Raw genomic sequence first — 23,639 nt, forward strand, 5'->3', positions numbered from 1 at the left:
TTTTTCGAATAGAATTTTTAAGCTATGGTTACGGCATCAAATGAAGAAAAAATAATTTTAAAGTTAATTTTGACTTGACATTTAAGTAACTTTATTTAAACTAAAAATTTAACATCAACTGTGTTGAGTGTGGTTCCCCTTCAACAACCTCTTTTATTTTAACTTGATTTTGATTGAAGATGAAAGATTGCAAATTTGCTTTTTTTGAAAACCTCAAAACATATAAATAAAATAGTTATGGTGAAACAAAATTAAATGTGATAGACAAAAATTCAAATTTTTATAAAAAATAAAAATAAAAAAAAAAAAAAAAAAAAAAAGGAAAAAAATCGAAATATTGAATTTTTTGCATTTGACTTCCTGCACATATTCAAATTACAAATTATATAACAGATTACAATGAACAAAGCGACGTTGTAACGGTGAAGGATAGGTTAGTGTTTTGTATACATCTGGTATAGTATAATGTGGGTGTTTTGTCGTCCCAGATAAAATCTGTAAATGGCTATAAGTAGGATTAAATATATAGTAAAGATCTGTAGTTTAGATATATATATATAATTTGTACAACCGGGTGATTGCATGTCAGGAAATTTATAAGTGACTTTGGTAAAATTAAGGAATAGGATATGTGTTAGCATGATAACTGAAGAGAAACCACAGTGAGTAATTATCTTGTTTATTTATTTGGAATACACAGGAGGATTTGTAACTTTTGTAATGTAGGGTACTTATATTAATAGACATATGATAGTTATTGATGTACTATAAATTTCTATAAATGGTTTGCATGTATTCATAATTTGTCCCTTCAGTATCTTTTGTCTTTTTGTCAAAGCATAGACATGCATGACATGATCATAGACATCAGATTTTCAATAAAATACTGATTTTTTTTTATTGTACTTATAATTTTCATGGATATTTTGGTCAAAGATTCACAAGGCATAATTAAAAGTGTACATACAAATATAAATTTCTTTCATTGGCTTACTTTGATAATTTGTCAAAATTGAGAAATCACATTTTTCACCTTTTTCAAGGAAAAGTTGATTTTGTTATCTATCGATGACAGTTGGACCCAAGAAAATTAAAAGTATCTGTAGTAGATTTGAGGTCAATTCCTGATGTTATATCTAATAAAAGTTCTATATTTAAATGATTTTTTTTTGGTTATTGCACTTTGGATTTGTCTAATGAACTGTACAATTCAATGTGTGCATTAAACATTGCAAATTTTCAAGGTTACCAACAAGATTGAAAAATGCTGTGCCATTTAACTGTAGTGGGAGATAATAGCAGAGAATAATATGATGTAAATTCTGCAGTATTTATCTTGTCACATTGTTCCTACTTATAATTAAAACATGACACTAGATTTCTTAATTTTAAGGTAATTGATTTTTCTGTTGAGTTTTAACCTATTTACATTCTCTCTATCAAAATAAGAAAATGTGGTAAGATTGACAATGAGACAACTATCCACCAAAGTCCAAATGAATATGACGTGAACCCCCTCATGTCTAATTCAAGACAGATTTTACAATTTGACTATATGTTAATACAGCTTAAACTTATTTACAATGTCAAGACAGATAAACCATTTTGACCATGTAAAGACAGCTTAACCATTTTGACAATGTCAACACAGATTAACCATTAATACTTTGTCAAGACAGCTTGATCATTTTGTCAATGCCATGACATATTAACCATTTTGACCATGTCAAGACAGATTAACCATTTGACGATGTCAAGACAGATTAACCATTTTGACCATGTCAAGACAGATTAACCATTTGACTATGTCAAGACAGATTAACCATTTTGACTATGTCAAAACAGATTAACCATTTTGACTATGTCAAAACAGATTAACCATTTTGACCATGTCAAGACAGATTAACCATTTTGTCTATGTCAAGACAGATTAACCATCTTGACTATGTCAAAACAGATTAACCATTTTGACCATGCCATGACAGATTAACCATTTTGACTATGTCAAGACAGATTAACCATCTTGACTATGTCAAAACAGATTAACCATTTTGACCATGTCAAGACAGATTAACCATTTTGTCTATGTCACGACAGCTTAACCATTTTGACTATGTCAAAACAGATTAACCATTTAGACTATGTCAAGACAGATTAACCATTTTGACTATGTCAAGCAGATTAACCATCTTGACTATGTCAAAACAGATTAACCATTTTGACCATGTTAAAACAGATTAACCATTTTGACCATGTCAAGATAGATTAACCATTTTGACTATGTCAAAACAGATTAACCATTTTGACCATGTCAAGACAGATTAACCATTTTGACAATGTCAAGACAGATTAACCATTTTGACCATGTCAAGACAGATGAACCATTTTGACTATGTCAAAACAGATTAACCATTTTGACTATATCAAGACAGAAAAACGATTTTGATTGTGCAAGACAGAATAACCATTTTGATAATGTCAAGGCAGAATAATTATTTTAACTTAAATATGATAATTTGTTATATTAAAATAATTTTGACCATGTTTTGACATTATCTTAGATTTAGGGTTATTTTGACTATGTTTTTATATTTTCATTTCAGACATTACCATATTGACTATGATTTGATATTATCTTTCGAGACTTGGCCCTTTTTGACTATGATTTGATATTTTCTTTAAAGACTTTAATGGTCATTTTGACTATATTTTTGATATTATCTTTTCAGACGTGGTCATTTTGACTATGATTTGATATTTTCTTTACAGACTTGGTCATGACTATATTTTTTATATTACTTTTTCAGACTTGGTCATTTTGACTATGATTTGATATTTTCTTTACAGACTTGGTCATGACTATATTTTAGATATTATTTTTTCAGACTTGGTCATTTTGACTATGTCAAGACAGAAGACTTGGAGAAGATTGGTTTGGGTAAACCTGCCATCAGGAGGCTGATAGATGCTGTCAAGAAAAAAAAAGCTACAAGAAGATCAAGATTGTTTGACAAAGTAAGATTGTTATATCAGGGGGGGGGGGGGGGGGTCGGAGGGGGCCTGATTTGAAAATCTGTGCTTAAAAACGTGAAATTCTGAGGTTCAAGAAATTTAAATCCTGACAAACTTGAAATGCGTAAAAGAAAATCCCAGATCCCGAAAGGACAAATCCTGGAATCGCAAGCTTAAAAACACCTGATCATGACGTCCAAAAAAAGGTCCTGCCCTCCCTCTTATGTCGTTGCCACAGCCCTAGGAGTTTTAGGAGTTTGTCCACGAAACTCTTCATACCTACTTTACATACTGACACTTTTTTTATGATTATAAATCTGCGTCTCCTTTCACAAAAATCTTAAGAGTAAACTATATTGAATATTCATTTAAACATAATACTGAAAAAGTACAGAAATCTATGACCACAGGATGTTTTAAAAAAAAATAACTGCTTTTTTTTTTAGGAGATTGAATTACATGTCTTCCTTGAATTATCAGTTTTAATTGAGGGGAAATGAATAACTAAAAGGCTGAAATTACTAAAAATATAGCCTTCCAGAAAAAAAACCTTCTGTACTATACAATTAAATTAAGCATGACAAGTTATCAAATATAAATCAAATTAAAGAATGCTTGTAGTTACTGAAATCAAGCTATATCTACATTACCAGATAAATTTGTATGTATAACTCATATGAATCATAGATGACAACTATAGATCACCAAACCATCTTCAAAAATAAATAAAACCCACACAACTCAGTAAGCTATAATCGACTCAAAACTGCCAAATGTTTAAAACAGTTCAGACAAGAAAACATACTGACAGTTTTTTGTAAAAAAATGAAAAAAACAAAAATGATATACAGCAACAAAAGGACAACTATTGAAGTACAGGCTCCTTACTTTGGGACAGGTATTTACATACATGTCTTCAGACACGAAACCCTCCTGCTTATCTGGGACAGTGGTTTGTTTAAGATTTAAACTAATAAATGGAAAAATTTATGTATATTTCAGATTCTTCCTGGAGGAAAAACAGCTACAGATAAATCTGATGGAAAGAAAGTTAATTCTCCTGTTGCTAAGGGTAACCAAGACCAAGTGTTGACATGTCTGATCAGTGAGAAATCATTGTTTCTCCAAGAAAAACTCGGCAATGGTTCTTTTGGAGTTGTCCGTAAGGCAGAATGGACCACACTTACAGGAAAAAAGGTATACAATATAAGATAGGATATTCTTTTCAAATTTTAAATACTGAGGTTGTGCGAACCCCTATCTGTGAAAGTTGTGTCCAACTTCAATTTTAGTTGATTAATATTGCCAATTTTCTGCCAAAAGACAGAGGCTCTCTATGTGCATGATGTGTGCTTTGGTGGTCCTTCACTAATACAACTAGTCGTGAATTGTAAGGAAAAAAATCTAATGTTTCATCAAAAGTGAAAACATGTACCCCTGGCCAATGAACAAAATATTTATGTAAAAGCTATTATTATAATTAGACATAAAGGGGGCAATCAAAGACAATAAGTTAAAGAAAGAACAAAATAAAAAAATACATGCCCCCCTCCCCCCCAAAAAAAACCCAAAACCAAACAACAAAATGACCAACAACACTTAAAGTTTCAGAGTTAGAAAACTTATGACTAATTTCAATAAGAATATGGGGTGGTGGCTGAATTCAGATGATCAGAAAGGACAAACTATTCCTTCCCCTATTAATGGCACCAATAACTGCTTCTAAAAAGCTAAAACTAATGATAAATCACTTCATTTAGTGGCATAAACAAGGGGAGGAAACTGGCAGTGCTGCTATATAAATATGAAATAATAATTTTCCCTTAACATGCTTAAGCTGTATCATTTCTGTATAGCTTTTCGTGAAAATGCATATTACGGCTTAGTGACAAAACAAAGTTGAACTTGACCAATCCTTCATAACTTTGACCTCTACTTATTGCTGATGTCATAATGTTTTAACCGAAACTTATCAAGTACTCGTCTGGATTACTGGTGAACAAAATAAAAACATAAGTTTCTTTTATGAATGACATACAAGTGTTTACCAGATTCTTTACAAAATATGCCATATGAAGCCTTATTGAAAGCATTAGCTGGACACACTAGACAAATAACTTTGTATTGTGACAAACACTTGATAGTTAACAGTACATGTAGCAATATACAAATGATATATCAGCAGTTTTACAATTGATTTGATGCCAAAGTTTAAAGTTCTGACCTGTTTATAGACCAATTAGATTAATAACTAATAATGTTTTTTTTCATTCATGAAAATCTTCTTACAAACTAAAATTTTAATCTTTGTAAAATATAATTTACAAATGTGTTGAATACAAATTTTAAGAAGCAAATTAATTTTGTGAATGAAATGTTAATGTGTTATATGTAGGAGACATCTAATTCCTTTTTAAAGTACAAGTAAACCTATTGTTTCTTCTTATATTTTTAGAAATGAACATTTATCTATATGTTGATTGTGGCATGAAAACTTTTTTTCTTTTCTTTTGTATTCATAACTTTTGCTTTGCAGAGAAATTTCAGAATTTAGAAAAATTTTACTCATTATAAAAATAAGGGTATATATAAAATGAAGATGTGTTATGATTGCCATTAAGACAACTTTTCACAAGAGACCAAAATGACACAGAAATTAACAGCTATAGGTCACATGGATATAAGCAATTATATTGGTCACTGTGCATTGTTACTAAGGATGTGGATACCGTTAATTATAGATTATCGCTGATCATCTAAACGAGATTGATTTTATCGCATGAGCTGTGACGGCAAAGCGAGAAAGGCAATCGAGTTGAGATGACCAATGATAATCTGTTTATCGCTATTTAACCCATGACGATGTTGTCAATTTTATGTCAATTTCGTTAGCAAGACTTAGTTTTTAGCAAAAATTTTCCATCTCAAGCAAGTAGTATGGTATGAAAAATTATCACAAAAAAAAGATCAAAGGAAAAATGTACAAAATAGCAATAATGTTTTTATTACATTGTATATATTTTTATTTTCTAGATAGTAGCTGTGAAAATTTTAAGAAAAGATGTGCTGGCCCTTCCAGGTGCTTTTGAAGACTTTGTAAAGGAAGTAAATGCCATGCATACATTATCTCATCCAAACTTGATAAGACTGTATGGGATTGTGTTATCAACTCCTCTCATGATGGTATATATATTCTTTTATTTAGTGGCTTAAAAATTTACCTTTTGATTTATAAAAAACCCACATAGAAATCAAACCTAATGATATATGCCAAGCTAATAAAATTAATCTCTTTAAGCTGGTACCCAACACTTTCACTAAAATTAATTTGGCTCATTTAATTTTCGTAAAATTTTGGCAATGTATTTACTTTGACCCTTTAACAAAAATATATAAAAAAAAAAAAAATTGAACCAACCGTTTTGTCAGAAAAATGACATATAGCATCACAGCTAGTAGTAGAGCACTTGGTGCCTTATCATCAAAATATTTTCTGGTGGATGGTTTTGATTACGAAACATACACAAAATTATTTACAAGTACAGTTGTTCCAATCATGGACTATGCATCAGGGGTCTGGGGTTACAAGCCTTACGATAATATTGAAAGACTCCAATTCAGAGCAATCAGGACATTTATGGGAGTTGGAAAATGTAGTCCGATTCCGGCTATTTGTGGTGATATGGGTTGGACCCCTGCATATATCCGTCGCCAGTGTAACATGATAAGACTTTGGCATAGAATAACAAGTATGCACGTAGGTCGAATTCCAAATCGTATTTTCCAATGGGATTCAACTTTATCAGAAAAATATAAGAAAACATGGTACAACGATCTAAAATCAGTAATGGAAAAATGTGAACTTTTGGAACTATTTAACAATAACTACACAAATGGACTAAATGTAAAATTTATTGCCAACTACTCAGATCTTTTGCTCCGTCAAAAACATCACGATAAATGGAAACTGGATATTGTGAACATGCCAAAATTACGAACTTTAGATGTCTTGAAACAAACTTTGAAAAACAGCAATACATTACCACTAATATGACACCACAACAGAGATCGACTTTAGCCAGAATGCGTTGTGGGACTTTTCCGTTGGAATTAGAACTTGGGCGTTATCGTGGTATCCCGTCAAATAGACGTTTTTGTAAAGTTTGCAATGACAATGTATCCGTTGAGGATGAAAATTAGTTAAATGTCCTTTATATTTGTGTGAAAGAAACAATGCCTTCGCTGACTTTCAGCAACGTAACAACATAGACTTTTCCGTTCTTTCTGATGACGAAATACTCATTAAATTGCTAACTACAGACTGTAAACTAGTGTCAAACTATATATTCAATATTTCAAAAATCAGAACTCAGTTACTTTCTCATTGTGATATTTAAATAATCTTGTTTTAAAATGTTCTTGAAGTATTAATTTCATATCTTCTATATTAGCACAAATTATAGATATTAATTGACAGTGCTTCGTAAGCCTTTGAAGGCTGGCTGATTGACGTTGTATTAATGTATGTAAAATAATTGTTATATCAGGTTGCACTATAAATAAAATTATATATATATAGCAGTTGGACAAACACTTATTTTGATCATTGAGATGCTTAGTATTCTCTTGAGAACACAATGTCATTAAAAAGTTCTGCTGATTTTACAGAGTTATCTCCCTATAGTGTTAGGTACCACCTTAAAAAGATAACCATATTCATCTTAATTTGTAGATGGCAAAATGAAAAGTTTTAATACTCTCAAACACATATATTAGAAAAACAAAAGATATATATGGGGTATATCCATGACACAAAATCGGTACATGCACAGCAACAAAAAAAAACGAAAAAAACCACACCTCATTATGCCTTCTTTTTTTTTTACAGTAACAATATTTACTGTGAAGCAAATTGGACCAATGACACAAAAAACTGATACATACCAAATTAAATGCAAAATATGATATTAAATTGCAAAACTTTATTTATCATTTAATTGCAAAACTTTATTTATCATTTAGGTAACAGAGTTATTTACCTTTGTCTCTATGCTAGAAAATCTACACAAGGATTTTCACAATATAATGCAAACTTCAGCATAGATTATTTGGATAGTTGCTAATCTTTTTTTTATACTTTTAGGTAACAGAGTTAGCTCCCTTGGTTCTATGTTAGTTATTTTTTATACTTTTAGGTAACAGAGTTAGCTCCCCTTGGTTCTATGTTAGTTATTTTAACACTTTTAGGTAACAGAGTTAGCTCCCCTTGGTTCTATGTTAGTTTCGTTATACTTTTAGGTAACAGAGTTAGCTCCCCTTGGTTCTATGTTAGTTATTTTTATACTTTTAGGTAACAGAGTTAGCTCCCTTTGGTTCTATGTTAGTTATTTTTATACTTTTAGGTAACAGAGTTAGCTCCCCTTGGTTCTATGTTAGTTATTTTTTTATACTTTTAGGTAACAGAGTTAGTTCCCCTTGGTTTTTTTATACTTTTAGGTAACAGAGTTAGCCCCCCTTGGTTCTATGTTAGTTATTTTTACACTTGTAGGTAACAGAGTTAGCCCCCCTTGGTTCTTACTTAATTTGTAGATGGCAAAATGAAAAGTTTTAATACTCTCAAACACATATATTAGAAAAACAAAAGATATATATGGGGTATATCCATGACACAAAATCGGTACATGCACAGCAAAAAAAAAAAAAGAAAAAAACCACACCTCATTATGCCTTCTTTTTTTTTTTTTACAGTAACAATATTTACTGTGAAGCAAATTGGACCAATGACACAAAAAACTCATACATACCAAATTAAATGCAAAATATGATATTAAATTGCAAAACTTTATTTATCATTTAATTGCAAAACTTTATTTATCATTTAGGTAACAGAGTTATTTACCTTTGTCTCTATGCCTGAAAATCTACACAAGGATTTTCACAATATCATGCAAACTTCAGCATAGATTATTTGGATAATTGCTAATCTTTTTTTTATACTTTTAGGTAACAGAGTTAGCTCCCTTGGTTCTATGTTAGTTATTTTTTATACTTTTAGGTAACAGAGTTAGCTCCCCTTGGTTCTATGTTAGTTTTGTTTATACTTTTAGGTAACAGAGTTAGCTCCCCTTGGTTCTATGTTAGTTATTTTTATACTTTTAGGTAACAGAGTTAGCTCCCCTTGGTTCTATGATAGTTATTTTTATACTTTTAGGTAACAGAGTTAGCTCCCCTTGGTTCTATGTTAGTTATTTTTTTTATACTTTTAGGTAACAGAGTTAGCTCCCCTTGGTTCTATGTTAGTTATTTTTACACTTGTAGGTAACAGAGTTAGCTCCCCTTGGTTCTATGTTAGTTATTTTTATACTTTTAGGTAACAGAGTTAGCCCCCCTTGGTTCTATGTTAGTTATTTTTACACTTGTAGGTAACAGAGTTAGCCCCCTTGGTTCTATGTTAGTTTTGTTTATACTTTTAGGTAACAGAGTTAGCTCCACTTGGTTCTATGTTAGTTATTTTTATACTTTTAGGTAACAGAGTTAGCTCCCCTTGGTTCTATGTTAGTTATTTTTTTTTATACTTTTAGGTAACAGAGTTAGCTCCCCTTGGTTCTATGTTAGTTATTTTTATACATTTAGGTAACAGAGTTAGCTCCCCTTGGTTCTATGTTAGTTATTTTAACACTTGTAGGTAACAGAGTTAGCCCCCCCCCCCCCCCCCCCCCCCTTGGTTCTAACTTAATTTGTAGATGGCAAAATGAAAAGTTTTAATAGTCTCAAACACATATATTAGAAAAACAAAAGATATATATGGGGTATATCCATGACACAAAATCGGTACATGCACAGCAAAAAAAAAAAACGAAAAAAACCACACCTCATTATGCCTTCTTTTTTTTTTACAGTAACAATATTTACTGTGAGGCAAATTGGACCAATGACACAAAAAACTGATACATACCAAATTAAATGCAAAATATGATATTAAATTGCAAAACTTTATTTATCATTTAATTGCAAAACTTTATTTATCATTTAATTGCAAAACTTTATTTATCATTTAGGTAACAGAGTTATTTACCTTTGTTTTTATGCCTGAAAATCTACACAAGGATTTTCACAATATCATGCAAACTTCAGCATAGATTATTTGGATAATTGCTAATCTTTTTTTATACTTTTAGGTAACAGAGTTAGCTCCCTTGGTTCTATGTTAGTTATTTTTTATACTTTTAGGTAACAGAGTTAGCTCCCCTTGGTTCTATGTTAGTTTTGTTTATACTTTTAGGTAACAGAGTTAGCTCCCCTTGGTTCTATGTTAGTTATTTTTATACTTTTAGGTAACAGAGTTAGCTCCCCTTGGTTCTATGTTAGTTATTTTTATACTTTTAGGTAACAGAGTTAGCTCCCCTTGGTTCTATGTTAGTTATTTTTTTTATACTTTTATGTAACAGAGTTAGCTCCCCTTGGTTCTATGTTAGTTATTTTTACACTTGTAGGTAACAGAGTTAGCTCCCCAGGGTTCTATGTTAGTTTTTTTTATACTTTTAGGTAACAGAGTAAGCCCCCCTTGGTTCTATGTTAGTTATTTTTACACTTGTAGGTAACAGAGTTAGCCCCCCTTGGTTCTATGTTAGTTATTTTTATACTTTTAGGTAACAGAGTTAGCTCCCCTTGGTTCTATGTTAGTTATTTTTATACTTTTAGGTGACAGAGTTAGCCCCCCTTGGCTCTATGTTAGTTTTGTTTATACTTTTAGGTAACAGAGTTAGCTCCCCTTGGTTCTATGTTAGTTATTTTTATACTTTTAGGTAACAGAGTTAGCCCCCCTTGGTTCTATGTTAGTTTTGTTTATACTTTTAGGTAACAGAGTTAGCTCCCCTTGGTTCTATGTTAGTTATTTTTACACTTGTAGGTAACAGAGTTAGCTCCCCAGGGTTCTATGTTAGTTTTTTTATACTTTTAGGTAACAGAGTTAGCCCCCCTTGGTTCTATGTTAGTTAATTTTACACTTGTAGGTAACAGAGTTAGCCCCCCTTGGTTCTATGTTAGTTATTTTTATACTTTTAGGTAACAGAGTTAGTTCCCCTTGGTTCTATGTTAGTTATTTTTATACTTTTAGGTAACAGAGTTAGCTCCCCTTGGTTCTATGTTAGTTATTTTTTATACTTTTAGGTGACAGAGTTAGCCCCCCTTGGCTCTATGTTAGTTTTGTTTATACTTTTAGGTAACAGAGTTAGCTCCCCTTGGTTCTATGTTAGTTATTTTTATACTTTTAGGTAACAGAGTTAGCCCCCCTTGGTTCTATGTTAGTTTTGTTTATACTTTTAGGTAACAGAGTTAGCTCCCCTTGGTTCTATGTTAGTTATTTTTATACTTTTAGGTAACAGAGTTAGCTCCCCTTGGTTCTATGTTAGTTTTTTTTATACTTTTAGGTAACAGAGTTAGCCCCCCTTGGCTCTATGTTATTTTTTTTTATACTTTTAGGTAACAGAGTTAGCTCCCCTTGGCTCTATGTTAGTTTTTTTTTTTATACTTTTAGGTAACAGAGTTAGCCCCCCTTGGCTCTATGTTAGTTTTTTTATACTTTTAGGTAACAGAGTTAGCTCCCCTTGGTTCTATGTTAGTTATTTTTATACTTTTAGGTAACAGAGTTAGCTCCCCTTGGTTCTATGTTAGTTATTATTATACTTTTAGGTAACAGAGTTAGCTCCCCTTGGTTCTATGTTAGTTATTTTTACACTTGTAGGTAACAGAGTTAGCTGCCCTTGGTTCTATGTTAGTTATTTTTATACTTTTAGGTAACAGAGTTAGCTCCCCTAGGCTCTATGTTAGAGAGACTACACAAGGAACAGGAGAAGATATTGTTATCCAGTCTTTGTGATTACGCTATACAGATAGCGACGGGAATGAGTTATCTAGAATCCAAACGTTTTATTCACAGAGATCTGGCTTGCAGGAATGTTTTATTATCCCCTCCAGATAAGGTTTGTATCTGTTGGAGTACTGTAAATTCAGACATTATTGCGAGGTTTTTATTTTTGCGAAAAATGCGACAGGGTTATAATTGCAATAATTTAAACTCGCAGTTATAAATTTCGGTATATGAATTAAACAGGATTTTTCTCAATATCGCAAAAGTTTAAATCGCATTTTTGTTTAAAATGACAAAATCACAATAATAAGTGCATGCAATAATTTCTGAATTTACAGTATATTTTTCAATGACTATAAAATGATGTACAGACATGTTTTGTGAATTATATAATGTAGTACTAGTATTAAAGTATTAAAGCTTGAAAACTACATACAGGTCAAATAACATGTATAATTCAGTCATTATATTATATCAGAAGAAAATAATATTGAATCCACAGTTTACCAAAACAATACTTTTGATTTAATTTCTATGTCATACAAGCCTATAGAAATATTATACTTAGTTGAACATCACCATTACCACAAAAACTCCTAAAATTGGTATACCATGAAAAATAATAATCTACAGTATATTTTTACTTCCAGGTGAAAATAGGAGATTTTGGATTAATGAGAGCTTTACCAAACCAAGAGGACCATTATGTTATGTCTGATCAGAAGAAGATTCCATTTGCATGGTAAATCTATAAGTTTGAATATTAAACAATACAATATTGCTTGGCCATATAAAAAGAAATCTTTAACTTTTAAGGCATGTTTTCTAAATTTTAGATGAGGTCAAGATTGATGTACTGTTTTTATTTTCACTTAGAATAATTACTGGAAATTCAGACTTTTGTAATGTTGTACGAGGGGGGTTAAAGGGGGGTATCTGCATGGAAGAACGTGAAATAAATTTGCCATTTCATGATAAACAAACAATTAAAAATATATCTTGCACGTTTATCTTTTTACCAATTTCACGAAACATGGTGAAAAACTAACCTTTTTCATGGCTGCACGTGAAAAAAAAATTGGCAAATCGCGTTGCACCAAAATAACCCTTTAATACCCTCTTGTATTATTGCATCGATCTGATCATGCTAATAGGTTTTTCAAAATAAACAAGAATGTGTCCATAGTACAAGGATGCCCCACTTTCACTATCATTTCTATGTTCAGTGGACCTTGAAATTGGGGTCAAAATTATAATTTGGAATGATAATTAGAAAGATCATATCATAGGGAACATGTGTACTATGTTTCTAGTTGTTGTAACTTTAACATCATCAAAAACTACCTTGACCAAAAACTTCGCACTATCATTTTCTATGTTCAGTGGACCATGAAATTGGGGTCAAAACTATAATTTGGCAATAAAATTAGAAAGATCATATCATGAGGAACATGCTTACTAAGTTTCAAGTTGATTGGAGTTCAACTTCTTCAAAAACTACCTTGACCAAAAACTTTAACCTGAAGCGAAAGGACACACAGACGGACACACAGACGGACAAACAAACGGAGGCACAGACCAGAAAACATAATGCCCCTCTACTATCGTAGGTGGGGCATAAAAACTACAGTTTTCAGCTAAAATTATAATTTTTTTTTACATAATTTGAATGCACACAAAGTTTTTTTGTTTTTTTTTTAAAGTTGATAGCATTTAAAATAACATCTTTAAAGAATAAGCTAGCTGCTATTGATCGTAATTATTTAATCTGTTTTATATTTTAAGTCATCTAATTTGGTAAGTTAAGACACCCAAAGTCCCAAACATATTTTTACATTATTTTGACATTTTCCTTAAAGGATTTGGTAAACATTTTTTCCAGTTAATCTGCTTGTTTTTTTTTATGCATCCATTATTAAATTTCTTGGAATAATAAAAGCTAGTACAGCCTTATAAATATTTAGATTTTTTTTAAATATGGTCATGGAACACTAATGGTTTTGCTTAATTTTAATTTAACAATTCATCTTTATTAATTTTTAAAAGATATAAAGTATTGATTCTTAAAATACCACTTACTCCTATACGTTTACATTATATCGCATAATTGTATATTGATATTATACTTTTCAATGCATTTGGATGCTGAATTTTGAGTTATTTCCCTTTTTGTTGTAGTATACAGTGCTATCTCTCTCTCTATATATATATATATATGTGTGTGAATTCTGTAAATTTAAAAAATAATGTGTAAATTTATTATTGTGATTGTTGCATACTCAACACATGTAATATCTGTAGAATATATACCTACACTGGCAAGTTTTCAAATTTCATTGATTTTAGATTGAAAAAGTAAATTTATAAAAACACTAAACTTCAAAGAAAAAGGAAAGATCTTTATCAAATGATAAAATCAAAAGCTTAAACACATTAAGGATGTACTTAGGTGAGATTATGGAATAAGCATCAAATGTTTTGACTCCTTGGTGTTTTTCCATACAATACAAGGTTTAATATTTTGCCCCATAACGTTTATTATATCTTCTGACAAAATTTGACAAAATTTAAGCAGATTCTTGATTTTTTTCTTTTGATTTAAGACCCAAATAATACCATTACAAATTTAAGGTAAAATTCAGAGTCGGTCTATTCCTACCATATTTTATAAATCAAATATCTTGAAAGGAGCCTACCAATAATATTAGCTTATTTTGATCCTTAACTAATACTGTTCCAGCTTAAAATGTCAATTTTGAATTTTTGATTTATTTAATTTTACCTCAGATGACCTAAGCACATTCTAAAACAAAAGGAAAACAACTGTCATGTCGTGACTTAGCACAGGCAGAAAATAGTGGATTAAACCTGGTTTTATAGCTTGCTAAAACTCTCATTTGTCATCACCTTAGGCCATAAAAAAGAATAGGTGTGTTTGCCCTAACCCTACCTACCCAGAAAATAGCTACCTAATCAAAATCTTTTGTTGTCCTGATGTGAAAATATTTTTGTTCATCTAGTGCTTAAATTTCTCACAGCCCAAAAAAAGAAAAGAAAATGCCTAACTACCTACCCACTATCTCAATATTTGGGTCAGGTTTGGGCAAACCAAAATGTTGTTTTAAAAGTGTTATTACAGGTGTAAACAAAAATAAATGAATTATCTCCCTTCATACACAATGTTTTTATTACTTTCTGAAATTTTATTATTTATGTCAGTATCAGTTAGATATGCTGATATAAAAATATAATTTTTCACTTAAAATTTGCTGTTACAAAATTTTGGACATTGTTTAAAATTTAGAATGTCTGCCTCATTCCAAATTCTGATTCCTAGACCAGCTTTGGCTATATACTTTTGGTCTGTTTGGTTTATCAGCTGTTCATTTTTGGTTTTTAATAAGTTTTGGATTTTGAAGTATTTTAGATGAGTCTATCTAGTTAAGTAGAAATGGGCATCTGGAATATGTTTTACAAAAATCTTACAATAAAATTAGTCGTAAGTCTTACACCATTCAATATATAGTCGCCGTCAGCTGAAATTCGTAGCGGTTATCAATTAAAATAATCTAAACTATCAACCACGTTCACTCGAGATATAGTTTTTCACATTCCATTCATAAATCGCAAAAAGAAAAACCACTACTGACCTACCATTTAAGTGATTGCACTGTGATAATCCTGACCTTCACATTTTCCAAGACAATTTTCAATGGTGGAATCCGCCATTGTTTTTTCCGGAAGTGTTCCCCTGGAGTTCAATTTCATAACATTTGCATAAAGCGCGGGAAACTGTATCACATCAATGAAAAGAACATTTCAGGAAACTGCGTAAATGACGAATTTCACATGTAAACAAATGATCCTCATAGAAACGAAGATGGCGGAATTACAATGGAAAACATTCTGGAAAATGTGAAGGTCAGGATTATTACAGTGCGATCACTTAAAAGGTAGGTCAGTAGTGGTTTTTCTTTTTGCGATTTATGAATGGAATGAGAAAAACTATATCTCGAGAGAACGCGGTTGATAGTTTAGATTATTTTTACCGATAACCGCTACGAATTTTAGCTGACGGCAACTTTATTCGAAAGATTTGTTTTTAAAACCAATTTATGGTGCAAAATACTAAATAATATAATTAGAATGAACATTATATGAAAGTTTTCTTTGTGAAACTTGTTCCTTATTGGCGCAATAAAATTGGTTTTGTAATGTTATTAAATACTATTTATGAAAATTATAAAAAACGTTTTTCTATTGTTTATTAGGTGTGCTCCTGAAAGTTTAAAGATCCGTGTGTTTTCTCACGCCAGTGATACCTGGATGTTTGGTGTTACTTTGTGGGAGATGTTTACATATGGTGCAGAGCCGTGGATGGGATACAATGGTTCTCAGGTATAGTTAATATCACAGACGAAGAAAGGGATTAATATCAGATCAATTGGAATGACATGGAAACAGGCTTTAAAATCGGAAATAAATCAACTTTCATGTTGCAATTAAAAGCTTTGCCTTTAAATACTTTAAACTTAATGTTACAAGCAAATAAATGGATTGAAAATGGAAATAAATCTAAATAACATGGAAAACTGCTTTTAAATAGGAAATAAATAAGCTTTCATCATGAAATTGCAAACAATAACCTTTCAATGATTAAAATTTGCATTAAATTTTTTTGAAAGTTAGGCTTTTAAATTTGATTTTTATTTCTTAAAACTTTGATAGTTGTATTTTTTAAAATCTTTTTTAAAGATTTTCAAAAAGTTTGCACTCATTAGATTTTGAATTCATAAAATTTGATTTAATTATTTTTGGAAAATGGTTTCAGTTTTATTGTAAAACCCTTTATAGGTGTAGATTTAAGGGATCTCAAAAACTTTACACAATTACATTTTTATTTTAAATAAGAAGATTTTCTTTTATTGGCAAATAGTTTCTATTTATTTGATTTGAATTTACTTTCAAATCTTTCATTGTTTTAGATTTTAGAGATCTCAAAAAGTTTACAATAAAAAATTCTGAGTTAAATAAATATGATTTGATTTTTTTCACAAAAGTTTCTATTTGATTTGAATTTTAATATTAAAATGTTTTTAGAGATCTGAAAGTGTTTGCATTTTGAAGATACTGAGTTCAATAGATATGATTTGATTTTTTGGGGAAAAAAAAACTATTTTGATTCGAATTTCATTTTTAAAAACTATTATATCAATCTCAAAATATTTGCACTAAGTAGATTCTAAGTTTAATAAATATGATTTGATTTTTTGAAAAATAGTTTCTATTATAATTTGAATTTTATTTTTAACATCTTTTTAGAGATCTGAAAAAGTTTTTACTAAGTTCAATAAATATGATTTGATTATTTGGAAAATAGTTTCTTTTACAATTTGAATATGCTTTTTGAAATCTTCCAGATATATATAGTTATAATTTTTTTTAGAAATTTTCAAAATGTTTGCACTCATTAGATTTTGAAGTCAGTGGTAAACATTAAACCATTACATCCTGGAATAAAAGAATTCAAAAGTACAAAGCTGCAGAGGCAATTGATTTAATCTGATACAAAGAAACTTTAATTACATAACCATTAGTTAAATGAGAGATTTAAAGATTGATTTTTAAATTTGCTGGATCAAATTCAAAAGATCACCTTTTTGTCCCAGTCAATAATAAAATATTTAAAAAAAAAAACTTTTAAAAAGCATGCAACATTCATTGGTATTGCACTAGTGCCAAAATAGCTTCTAATTATCAGTGTTTTTATACAGGTTTTAAACTCTGCTATACAAGAGTATTGATCAATATTATTCTTCAAAGAAGTTGCATTATCATTCAATTTAAAAATGTCCTCAAGACAAAATAATCCAATACCGTATAGTGGGTTATTTTCGCGGGGTGCAAATTTTCGCTTATTTTCGCGGACAGAACTTAATCGCCAAAATAAATTCCGCCAAATTAAAAGTGTACGTACAAAGGTATTAATAAAAGTTTTTAATCCGCCAAAATAATAACCGCCAAAATATTTCGTATACCTTGTTCAATGAATATCGCGAAATTTTACACCTGGGAAAATAACCCGCTATACGGTATTATCAGAATAATTATAGATTATAGTTGATTATCTCAACGAGATTGATTTTCTTGCTTGAGCTGGTACAGCGAAAGTGAGAAAAGCAATCGAGTTGAGATGACCAATGATAATCTGTTAATCGCTATTTTACCTATGACGACGTTGTCAATTTCATGTCAATTTTGTTAGCCTGCCACATGGCCTCCTTAGTTTCTAGTGATAGTTTTTCCATCTCAAGCGAGAAGCATGATATGAAAATTATCACAAAAAAGATCAAAGGAAAAATGCACAAAATAGCAATAATCCAATATTATGATAATTATGTAAACCTTCCATTCAATAGATCCTTCATATGATTGATGTAGAAGGGAAGCGACTCCAGCGACCTAACCATTGTCCAAATGATATTTACCAGTTGATGTTACAATGTTGGTCATACAAGCCACAAGACAGACCCACTTTTCCTGCTCTTAAAGATTTTCTCTGTGAGGTATGTTATAAAAATGATATCTCTTGTCAGACAACACATTATCGATTTTTTTGAAAAAACTATATTATTTATCTCACATCTTTAACTCAATTTTCTTCCATATGTATACACAGTACTGTCTGTTTATTACAGTCCTTCTCAATTTTTTTGGTTTAGATAGCTTACCGTCTGTCACCTCAGCTTGAAACTTAGTACACATTTTCATCTTGCAATTATTTTAAAATTTAGGTAAAATTTGGGATTTGATGTAGATTTCAGGGTTCTCTGAAAACAGAAATGTAATTGTTCCACCATTAACCATTAAACCAAAATATTTTAAACTTATTAGTTATGATGACATACTGTAATTTTTCAATAAATTTGTATTACAACAGGTCAGACCACAAGATGTGAAAGTTGTGCAGTCTTTTAGTGAAGAAGGAAAACTGAAAGTAGATGAGGGAGATTATATCACTATTCTAGATGGCAGGTGAGACAAGAGTTACTTCCCTTGGTTTCAAATTCGTAAACTTATTTTGTGCACACCAATTGGCAGATCCAGGGGGTTTCGGGGGTTGGAACCCCCCTTTTTTTTTGGCCGATCAATGCATTTGAATGGGGACATATAGTTGAACCCCCCCCCCCCCCCCCCCTTTTGTCCTGGGTTGGAAATACCCCTTTTTAAAATGGCTGGATCCGCCCCTGACACCACAAGCAAAATAAACATACCACACATCCACAAAGGGTATGTTGTAAATCAAAAAATCAAAAATGCAGTTATTTTATACATTACAATTTTGCTCATTTTAAAACTTGATAGAATATCCTGAAATCATAATTATGTTAATAGTATTAGATAATGATTTCATACAAAAGTATTGATTTATGAAACTGAGCCTTATTACACTCAGGGTCTGTAATGTATTGAACAATTTGTCAAATTGTGTTTAAAGTTACTCTATCTGAGGTAGTTAGGCAAAAGTGGAAATAATTCAGCTTAGTTTTAATGCATCATTGTTTTAAGAAACTAAAAATGATTTGTGATATTTTTCAGGCCAGACTGTTATTGGTGGAAAGGACAAAACAAGCGATCACTTGAAGTTGGCATGTTTCCAAGACAGTGTGTTGATCCACAGAGAAAATTAGCTCGTATGTAATGTTTGGCTATTTTTAGCTCGTATGTAATGGTTGGCTTTTTTTAGCTCGTATGGAATGTTTGGCAATTCTCACATTTTTTACCAATTTTTGAACACATACTTTTTTGCAGTGGCTAGAGGTATAGGGGGAGGGTTGATATCTCATAAACATGTTTAACACCACTGCAATTTTGCGCCTGTCCCAATTCAGGAGCCTCTGGCCTTTGTTAGTCTTGTATTATTTTTAATTTTAGTTTGTTGTGTACAATTTCGAGTTTAGTATGGCATTCATTAGCACTGAACTAGTATATATATTTGTTTAGGGGCCAGCTGATGGTGCTGGGAATTTTCCACTGCATTGAAGACCTGTTGGTGACCTTTTGCTGTTGTCTGCTCTATGGTCAGGTTGTTGTCTATTTGACACATTCCCCATTTCCATTCTCAATTTTACATACATATTCCTAGGATACCAATGATTGTTCGATTGGTAGTAATAAGTAACCAATGAATTTAATTGTACAAGAAAGTACACATTTCCTAAAATTCATTAAATCAATATCTATGAAAATACCATATGATTAATTTTTAATGGTCCATGTGGTAATGTTTAAGTGAATTGATGCTGAAAATAAGGAACAAACTGGTCAATTACATTTTCTTTGGCAGATAATCAGTTTGAAGTGGGGTTTAAGATTGTGTTAAGTGAAAATGAGCACTTTTTTATCTACAAATTAGGACAAAGGGAGATAATTTGTTTACAAAATTATGCTTTAATTTTTTTCATGTCTGAATTTCACAATGCACAATAAAGCAATGTTAACGAACTTATGACACGCATACACTATATAAAAAAGAAGATGGGGTATGAATGCCAATGAGATAACTGTCCACAAGAGACCAAAATGACACAGACATTAACAACTACAGGTAGCTATAAAGCCTTCAATAATGAGCAAAGCCAATACTGCATAGTCAGCTATAAAAGAGCCTGATATGGTAATGTTAAACAATTCAAACGAGAAAACTAACTGCCTTAGTTTTTATGCCCCACCTACGATAGTAGAGGGGCATTATGTTTTCTGATCTGTGCGTCCATTCGTCTGTCTGTTCGTTCCTTCTTCTGTCCAGTTTTAGGTGAAAGTTTTTGGTCGAGGTAGTTTTTGATAAAGTTGAAATCTAATTAAGCTGAAACTTAGTACATATGTTCCTTATGATATGATCTTTATAATTTTAATGTCAAATTAGAGTTTTGACCCCAATTTCATGTTCCACTGAATGTAGAAAATGATACTGCGAGTGGGGCATCCGTGTACTGGGGACACATTCTTGTTATGACCTAAAATAATATTTTTTCTTCAGTGGTTAAGGGCATAATTGGAAATAAATATAAAAGAACTATCTGGGAAGTATTCTTTCTGAATTGATGATACATTTTGTTTACTGATACTATATAGTAGGAAAATTATGTAAAATAATAAAATTTGAATAAACTCATTTTTAAAATAAAAAAAATTCAATGAAGAACTTGTTTTCTAATTTCAGAGACAGATATTAGTAAACCACTAAAGAACAGTTTTATACATACTGGTCATGGTGATCCTGGAGGAAAGTCATGGGGAAGTCCTACAGAGATTGATGAGTAAGAAACACATTTATATAGTTTAAAAGATACTAACAATTATATAGAAATAAGGAGCTTTGGTAACCGATGAGACAACCAGCATAGGCCAAAGGAAAAAGATATGAGTTTTGGTATGATTACCAATGAGACAACCATAATAGGCCAAAGGAAAGAGAAACTAACTATTATATAGAAACAAGGAGCTTTGGCATTATTACCCATGAGACAACCAGCATAGGCTAAAGGAAAAATATACCAACTATTATATAGAACTAAGGAGCTTTGGTATTACCCATGAGACAACCAGCATAGGCCAAAGGAAAAAGATATGAGCTTTGGTATTACTGATGAGACAATCAGTATAGGCCAAAGGAAAAAGATATGAGCTTTGGTATTACTGATGAGACAATCAGTATAGGCCAAAGGAAAAAGATATGAGCTTTGGTATTACTGATGAGACAACCAGCATAGGCCAAAGGAAAAAAATACGAGCTTTGGTATTACTGATGAGACAACCAGCATAGGCCAAAGGAAAAAGATATGAGCTTTGGTATTACTGATGAGACAACCAGCATAGGCCAAAGGAAAAAGATATGAGCTTTGGTATTACTGATGAGACAACCAGCATAGGCCAAAGGAAAAAAATACGAGCTTTGGTATTACTGATGAGACAACCAGCATAGGCCAAAGGAAAAAGATATGAGCTTTGGTATTACTGATGAGACAACCAGCATAGGCCAAAGGAAAAAGATATGAGCTTTGGTATTACTGATGAGACAACCAGCATAGGCCAAAGGAAAAAGATACGAGCTTTGGTATTACTGATGAGACAACCAGCATAGGCCAAAGGAAAAAGATACGAGCTTTGGTATTACTGATGAGACAACCAGCATAGGCCAAAGGAAAAAGATATGAGCTTTGGTATTACTGATGAGACAACCAGCATAGGCCAAAGGAAAAAGATACGAGCTTTGGTATAACTGATGAGACAACCGGCATAAGGAAAAAGATATGAGCTTTGGTATTACTGATGAGACAACCAGCATAGGCCAAAGGAAAAAGATACGAGCTTTGGTATTACTGATGAGACAACCAGCATAGGCCAAAGGAAAAAGATACGAGCTTTGGTATTACTGATGAGACAACCAGCATAGGCCAAAGGAAAAAGATATGAGCTTTGGTATTACTGATGAGACAACCAGCATAGGCCAAAGGAAAAAGATACGAGCTTTGGTATAACTGATGAGACAACCAGCATAGGCCAAAGGAAAAAGATACGAGCTTTGGTATTACTGATGAGACAACCAGCATAGGCCAAAGGAAAAAGATATGAGCTTTGGTATTACTGATGAGACAACCAGCATAGGCCAAAGGAAAAAGATACGAGCTTTGGTATTACCAATGAGACAACCAGCATAGGCCAAAGGAAAAAGATACGAGCTTTGGTATTACCAATGAGACAACCAGCATAGGCCAAAGGAAAAAGATACTAACTATAATATAGAAATCAGGAGCTTTGGTATTATTACCCATGAGACAACCAGCATAGGCCAAATGAAAAATATAATAACTATCGTATAGAAATAAGGAGCTTTGGTATTATTACAGATGAGACAACCAGCATAGGCCAAAGGAAAAAGATACAGGCTTTGGTATTACCGATGAGACAACCAGCCATAGGACAAAGATACTAACAATTGACTATTTGTACTTGTTTGCAAATTTTGTCATTCATTAAAGCTGGCCATCGGATCTTTACATGCTATATGCTGTAAACAAGATAATCTGTTTATTATACCTTGAATTTGATCATTTTTCCGCTCTTTTTAATTGTTTTACTGTAATGGTGCTGATATCTTTTCATTCACACATTATGAGGTTGCTGTTAAGTTCTGATCACTTCTCAAACTGTAATAAGATAATACTGAATGACAAATTTGAGTGATATAGGTGCAGGGAAGTATGAAGTATGGTAATCTTAGGTGAGATTGTAGCTGAAAAACTCTCTCTTTTTTGATAGTTTATAAATGCTGTCCTTTTGGACAAAAAGAAGATTCAGCCCAATAAATACATTCTTTATTTCAATTATTATAGAGTTTACTTGAGGAACCCTATGGAGCCTCCAGATCTTCATGGTCCAGCTGAAAACCTAAAACCAACCCATCTTCCTGACAGAAATAAAAGTAAGAATACTCTATGGATGATATAATGATATATAATTATTTCTAAAGTTAAATGTTTTTATACGACTGCAAAATTTTATTTAACAATTGTTGAAGGTAGAAACTATTTACTTATTGATAAAATAAAACTATGAAAGGCACCAAAATGACAAATTTGAAACCATTCAAACAAATAAACTAACAGCCTGATTTATGCCCAAATTATATTTGTCATGTTTTTTTTTCTATAATCATAAAACTTGCACATACTTTACACCAAGAAAGCTTTTCACA

At 31.4% G+C, this 23,639-nt stretch overlaps 1 protein-coding gene across 6 annotated transcripts in view; it reads left to right on the plus strand.

Moving 5' to 3' along the window:
* The window catches only part of LOC134692850 (activated CDC42 kinase 1-like), a 41,743-nt gene that overhangs the window by 15,641 nt on the left and 2,463 nt on the right, over positions 1-23,639 (plus strand). For 4 of the 6 annotated variants that reach the window (XM_063553458.1, XM_063553457.1, XM_063553456.1 and 1 more), the window contains exons 3-14: positions 2,886-3,015; positions 4,015-4,209; positions 6,046-6,195; positions 9,594-9,615; positions 11,830-11,993; positions 12,532-12,623; positions 16,153-16,279; positions 18,301-18,447; positions 18,822-18,916; positions 19,481-19,575; positions 21,105-21,201; positions 23,278-23,366. In XM_063553458.1, coding sequence (XP_063409528.1) covers positions 2,886-3,015; positions 4,015-4,209; positions 6,046-6,195; positions 9,594-9,615; positions 11,830-11,993; positions 12,532-12,623; positions 16,153-16,279; positions 18,301-18,447; positions 18,822-18,916; positions 19,481-19,575; positions 21,105-21,201; positions 23,278-23,366 — 1,403 coding nt within the window. Of the gene's footprint in view, positions 1-385; positions 663-2,885; positions 3,016-4,014; positions 4,210-6,045; positions 6,196-9,593; positions 9,616-11,807; positions 11,994-12,531; positions 12,624-16,152; positions 16,280-18,300; positions 18,448-18,821; positions 18,917-19,480; positions 19,576-21,104; positions 21,202-23,277; positions 23,367-23,639 lie in introns of those variants that run through there. The other 2 variants (XM_063553459.1, XM_063553454.1) reach the window with 2 other exon arrangements.

This window comes from Mytilus trossulus, chromosome 12 (genome assembly GCF_036588685.1).
Source record: "Mytilus trossulus isolate FHL-02 chromosome 12, PNRI_Mtr1.1.1.hap1, whole genome shotgun sequence".
NCBI lineage: Eukaryota > Metazoa > Mollusca > Bivalvia > Mytilida > Mytilidae > Mytilus > Mytilus trossulus.